We start from the raw sequence: 7,163 nt of genomic DNA, 5'->3' as shown, positions 1-7,163 counted from the left end.
TCTTGAAGCCTGTGTACGTCAATAAATAAACAGATACATCGCTATATTATATACATAGAGTTATTTTATTAGCAATCTTTTCAATTCTTGGCAGTCATCTCGGCTGTGACAATGTCGTACACATTCTCAGGCATCCGACGATGTGATGTGTATTCTTTGCAAACTCCGCAAGCTGTAGCGTCAAGCCTTTATCAGTCTGATTGTATCCAATCTAACTCCGTCCAGTGCTTCAAAATATTCTTCTATAGTCCTGCCGATGTGTCATCACAGCGCTCTCTCACGTCGTTTCGCTGATCTCTAAACATAATTTTATAGTGACGGACTGACGGGGGTGTCATATTTATAGATAAAAGTCGGGGGAGGGAGATCAGAATTGAGGCGTTGTCGAGACTCAGAGAATTCAGAATAGAGAGTAGTACATGTGTGAGGAACTACAGTATTTGTTTTAAAAAAAAGTAAAAACAAAATATTGTTCCCCAAAAATATCGAATGATGACTCTTGCGTGGGGGGTTTTTTAAAAGTGCTGTACAAATATTCATAGCGTACTAAAAAAATAGACGAGAAGGATATGAAATAATACAAAGTTCTGCATCATCGGATTTTAAATGAAGGTTATGTGCTTCTTCTTGCGGGTTTCCAACTTTCCATACTCTGTAAAATGTCAGTATGCTCCGAACGCATTTTTGTTTTTAAAACACATATCTTCATAGCCTCCTAAAAAAAATTGTTTATTTTAGGATGCTATGATATCTTGTTTTTTTTAATATTTATTATTTCGTTAATGAATAAATTTAAGGTTTCGGTTCAGATTTCAATGTTGATAGTTTGTTTATATGAACCACTTTAGGGTTTGGGGTTTAGGGATTTAGGGTTCTGGGCTCCAACAAAAACAATGGTGGGCAAAGCCCACCTCTCGCCATTGTTTTTCTTTAGAAAAATTGAAGAAATAATTGACACTTGTTTTGTAAAAAAAAATGGGAGTAGTTTATTGGGTTTCTTTTTCTGCTGTTATTTGTTTCATATTTTGATTTTTGGAACCAATTGCAAATTTGCAAATGGGCATCATTGTAACAATGTAGTTTGTATGTACATCCAATGAAATCGTTTTAGGCCTATTTTACTCTAAAACCCAGAGCCTCTAGTCCTCTACTACATTGTACATTTAACATTATAAACCCCTCTACTACGTAGTACTAAGTTCACACATAGGTATTTTCGTATTTTATTTTATTTTATTACTCTCAAAACATAGCCCTCTAAATTTAGACAAAAACCATTTTGGCCACACTTTGAAAAGCGCCACACGCCCACACATATACGTGTAGTTGTCGTGTAGTACGTGTATACACTTTTTCGTTTGAAAAATCAACTAGGATCTTCAATCTTCCCCCTAGAATTTACGGATTACCTTTCAAAGGCTAGTCTTTTCGTAAAAGGCAAGTCAATGGGCTCGCTATTTTTGCGGTGAATATTTTACGTTACATACGTGTATACTGAATAAAAATCGAACTTTAACGCCTATTTTCATGTTCTATAAACTTTTTTTTTAAACGGTTATGTAGCTCAAATATGCCCATCGAAATTTCAAAAATTGCACTTCGTATGTGCACCTAAAATCCACGAAGTGGGCTATATTGAGAGTGTCGACCAATCATAAGCTCGCCATGATTTTCATAACGCATATCCAATTCCCAACCGACGGCCTGTTTTCTACAACTTAGCGCCAGTGGATTGTGATTTTGAATTTTTGATTGTATACGGTGCTAATTCTCATGTAGGGGCGAGAAGTCCAGAACTGAGAAATGAGTTGTGGATACCCGATACTGCCGGAAAGTGAAAACAAACTGAATATATTATTCGGTTGGTATAGCCAATAGAAAATAGGAACTCGGAGCCCGGTCATATTTGGCGCGCTCAACAGCCATAACTGGGGACAAATCCGCGGACCTAGAAATTACACCTCATCTGAGATCCATAGGACCATGTATGAAATAAAAATTGTAACTTTAATGCTTATATCGGCAAGTAATAAAAATCACCAGGTTCATCAATAACAACTGACGAGTTGTGGGCTGGTGGCAGACTGTCAGACTCTGGGTCTGGCTGTGTGAGACTGTCAGACTGGGGGACACTGGGTCTGGCTGCTGGCACTTGGCAGTCACGGAGTCACTCCAGTTCAGGTTCTGCCACTGCCTCCTGCTTCTTGGCTGCTCCTGGCTCCAGTCTCGACTTTCGCCGCAGCAGAGCAAAATACTGAATTAACTCTATGAAAAATTAATACATACCACCATAGCCTTCTAAAATATACAATACCACAAGGACAAGAAGACCGAAGGGGGATTAAAAATTTCGTCTCATGTTTTACTTTATTCAATTTTCGAGGTCACTCTCTTGACTGTTGCTCTCATCATGAATATTTGTTTTTATAGTATTTATTTTTCTAAAAGCAAGAAAGAATATTTGGTATGCATTTATTTCATATTTGCATAGCCTTCTAAATTAGACAAGCCAGTATTGAATATATTTATATGTATTTCAATTTTATTCTCTATTCACTATTGTATCTCTCGTACTGTGGTGCAAGTCAAATTATACTTTATAAACTCAAAAACAGCTTATAGAATCTGGAATTCACCATATACTTGCAATATGACTGTTGTGAAATTGTCAGCGTATGCAAGTGTTTCTGGTGTACCGAGCGCAATAGACGAGGAGCACAGGCTACTACCCTATTCGGATGATAGCGCTGATGAATCCAACACATGTCTCCTGGCAGCTGTGCGTAGAAGCAGTGAACCCGGGCCTGAAAGTGTACTTCAAATTGCCAGCACATGTGTGGTGAATCCTGAGCAGGCGCTATCCCTAGGTAGTATAATTAGATTAAAGCATTATAGGCGATCTAATTGCGATGCGCCAGTTCCAAGGGCCGCCGGGATGGCACGATGGTCTTATGTGGAACGATCACCTGAAATCAATACGGAGCGATCATCTGAAATCAACACGGAGCGATCATCTGAAATTAACTCAGAGCGAAGAAGGAGGCGGAGCCAGAGCTTCAGCCACCTACGAGATGTCTTGGTGCGGTCAGTCACAGGCAAAACAAAAGACGCGTCATGATACATTATATCAGAATTTCAATTTATCAGCAGAGGTTTGTAAAAGCAATGTTATTTGATGAAAGTATGTTTAATAGAGAGCCAATCTACCTTCACCCAACTGAGCAGTCATCCAAGCACATACTGACTACCGTCATACCACGTAGGTAGCTAACACTGAAAACGTTGGGAGTCAGAGTCTGTACAGATGATATCGATATTTGCATCGCGTTCGGCCTGTTCGAATCGAGTGAACGTGCAACTGTAGTACAAAGGCAAATATTTGATCCTTAATACGAATCCACGACACATGATCGGCTTTTGCTAACTAAAATTACAAATAAACATCACTGAGTGACAAAAGCCCAGAATATAAATATTTACTTCTCCTGTGTAATAAAGTTTTAGAATACTATACTGGCTTTAAAATCTATAACGTGGTCCGCAGGGACTATTATGACATCGATGTGCACATATACATGGAAGTAGAATTAAAGTAGATGAATATTTCAACAACATTTTCATTTCAAGCGCAGGCGGCTTAACGGTATGATACTGGGACAGGCTATGAGAAAACGAAATAGGAAATTACGAGGCATGATTTCATTCACTGCAATAGTAGCATACTGGTTTTCGTTATGATGTGAACATAGTTTCGAGAAATCCTTGCTTGTCAAGATACAAAGTTGTATATAAACGCATGTATCATTCACTGCGTATGCACACATATCCAACATTGCACACAATATTTGCACCTCATACGTTCGTCACGATGATGACTGCCACCGTGCTACCCAATGCGACATCTGTACCAAATTTCAATTTGGCATTGGCGAAGGTATACGCGAGTGTTATTCTCAGAGTGCAGTGTGATAGTACACACACGATACTGGACTGGAGTGGATACCCTGACGACCACACACATACATTTCTCTTGAGTTTTGCTGTTACGCCGAGAGATCTTTTGCAGTCAAGAAATACATTTCACTCTCCAAGATTTATAGCCCCTTATCATCTGCCGCATAGTCTTCAAGCCACTTGATACTGTATACTTCATCTGTTTCAGGCTGCGTATATCAATATGAGTATAGAATATGTTTATATGTATACTACTAGTCGTTGATGCACAATGAGAATACATTTCTTAGTTGTATACTCGCAGCTAGTAGAATGAGCTTGATATTTTTTTATAGGCTACAGTAGACTTGAGATGTGCACTCTGGTTTTATAAAGCCTTCGCTGTTTGAATATATATTCATGCGGCAATAGTGAGCTCAATACCTGTGCACGTTCGGGGTTTATAGCCATATGTCTGCATTTTCTCGTCACTGCTTCATGTTTTGAGCGAAAGCAGGAATTTCGAGAATCAGACCCTGCCAAATTGGAGTTCGTAAAGCTATCGGCTTTGAGTTGCATCGGAACGGTACGTGTCACAGAGTATCCAAGAGGATGCAAAAACGTTTAATTTCATGTCACGGTTTGCAATTCATTGTGATTTTGTTCTGTTTGCATTGCTAAACGGTTTCAAACATATTTGTTCTATAGTGCATTTTCTAGGTGCTCCTGGAACCTGTTGCAAACATTACATTAAACCTCGCACTCCCGTCTGTATAGTGAAAATCACATTTAGAACATAATCGGGTTCTAGCTCGTTCAAACCCACAGGACACGTTTTATAGCTATAAATGTACCCGGGACACAATGTATAGAAATACCAATTGTTCTATGCGGCTGTTTTGTTGTAGTTATTCTATGAGACATTTTAAGAAATGTGTGAGAATTCTTCTACCGTTAGCACTTATGTATTTGTTCAATAAGCCCACTTTTACGTGATTCGAAACATTAGGCGTCGAACGAAACACTACGAATGAATGCTGCTTATACGCTGCACCAACTCTGCACACAACAGAAAGATTGCGACTACTGGAAGGAGCTGGGAGTGGATGACATCAATGAACTCGCACACTACAGATATGGACAATGGGCATGGGTGTGTGGTGCTACCTGCAACCGATTTCGAGTCTTGACGGATCGCATGTTTATCATGGCAATGTATTCCTCAATATAGGATCGGCCCGAAACCTTCAGTCATTCAGAACTGTGCTTTTTCACTATAGAGATACGGTCTGAGATCTAGATCTGATCGCATCATAACATAGTCGGGCGAGGAAGTGTATGTGAGCTGGTTGTAGTACGTGTCAAGTGCAATGCACGCGACACTGGTACTCAGATGGCAACATGCGCGTCTTCGCTAACTCGTATCACGCTACAGTCGTACTGTTTTTGTAGTATCAATTACCCACTGGTACGACGTTGGTATAGTGCGACCCCGGGAGAGTAGCACCAATACATGTCGCCTATTTTTTAACTTTATTGTGTTCAAACTCTGTACAGTACTGTTGTACGTAATCTCCCTGTCTAATTAGTCCCCTCTCCGTGGTCACTAGGCACTTAAGCAGCTATCAGCGTTCCAGGAAGAAGGGGTTGCAGGTGCTGGACCCTTTCTCGGTATGATACTCAAATCCAGGCTGAGGCTTGTGCTACCTTCCGAGGGATAAATTAGAATGGTGATACCGTTAGCTGAGGGTAAAGCAGAGCATCAGCCCATAGGGAGGGTATATTGATAATGATAATAGACCAGAGCACCCTTTCTCGATGTAAACAACAAACCCAGTGCTCCGCAAAACCCAGTGCTACGCTATTAGTAGTGAACCTGCCGATAGGGCCATATTAATATTTTGGTGTCATACGTTTTGTATGCGAGCGTTAAACACAAACCGTTTCATAATATATGCTCATTAGTAGCTATCAACATCGCATACGTAAGGATGTCACTTCCAAGTAAACGAGCAGACGATACAGACACACGTACAACACAGCTAGTTCTCGTACGTGTTTCCTGTGTGACATATACATCTCGAAAATATATCAATAATACAAATGCAAATACAATGACCTCTAAAACTTGTTCACGCAGGGATGTCCCCCATACGACACATGATCGCTCCGAGCCACAAGGACTACCATAAAGCGCACACTATCAACGACATCCTGCAATCCGAGGTAGCTGGACGGTTTAAGGGTCACGCGTGCGTGTTTGTAAGGGTGTGGTATGGCCTTATGTGACACTGGCTGGTATATACATATACTTGCAGGTATTATCCAGACAATTCTAGCAGACTATTCGCATTTGTGCATGGATTTTGCTACGAGTGCGAACAATAATGCACGACATATTATGACCGAATACGCACGCACACAGACACACAGAAACTTACACACATCCTTATCAGTATGAAGCCACATTAAATCGAGACAAGCACACCCATGAATATATCCAGTCTGTAGCCAGCAAATGCACTCCGATCGTTGAGCTACCCAGTTTATATATGACTGCACTGGTATTAAAACTGTATATCTCTCTTGCACGCTGTTCTGATCTACGACTTACATCAGGTGACTCTCTTCATCGGTCTGGGTGAAAAATGAAAGGCTCTGTTGAACCACTTAGGTCAGTCATTCGTAGTGATGGGCTATTTGTAGTGATGAGTCATTTGTGTCTGTTGAACCACTCAGGTCAGTCATTCGTAGTGATGAGCTATTTGTAGTGATGAGTCATTTGTGTCGTGCACAGAGTGATTTGCAAGGGTCTGTGTCTGTCGCAGAAGTAGTATTGTTGTGTGTACAACTGGCGTGTCCTCGGCTTTGAGAGTGCGTATGTTAACCACGTGATTCGAAAACAGCATCACAACCACCACCATTTATGAGTCAAACCCCCAATATGAATACAATAATAAATAATTGTCGCATTTCTTTATCTTCGGTACATACTCAACTCTCCTTGACAGATATCTGTACCATCAACGACCTGGCAACATACGCCCCATTCGAGACAGCCCGTGCGATGGTCCAGGTAAGCGACTGCTCGTACTTCGCATTTAAACCGTGCAGTTCTGATGAGTATAAATATATATATATATATATATGTATGTATATATATATATATATATATGTATATGTATGTATATATATATATACATATATATATATATACATACATACATACA

At 40.2% G+C, this 7,163-nt stretch overlaps 1 protein-coding gene across 1 annotated transcript; it reads left to right on the top strand.

Annotated features, from left to right (window-relative positions):
• Positions 1–2,650: 2,650 nt before the first annotated feature.
• On the top strand, positions 2,651–3,118 carry SARC_10419 (hypothetical protein; the record flags this gene model as incomplete). Its single annotated transcript, XM_014295539.1, has 1 exon — positions 2,651–3,118. The coding sequence occupies one exon, from the start codon at positions 2,651–2,653 to the stop codon at positions 3,116–3,118; it is 468 nt and encodes a 155-aa protein (XP_014151014.1).
• Between the last annotated feature and the right edge of the window lie 4,045 nt (positions 3,119–7,163).

The sequence above is a fragment of the Sphaeroforma arctica genome (assembly GCF_001186125.1).
Source record: "Sphaeroforma arctica JP610 unplaced genomic scaffold supercont1.1242, whole genome shotgun sequence".
Taxonomy (NCBI): Eukaryota; class Ichthyosporea; order Ichthyophonida; genus Sphaeroforma; species Sphaeroforma arctica.
Note: the sequence above shows the minus strand (reverse complement) of the source record. Positions and strands in the feature narration are given on the sequence as shown.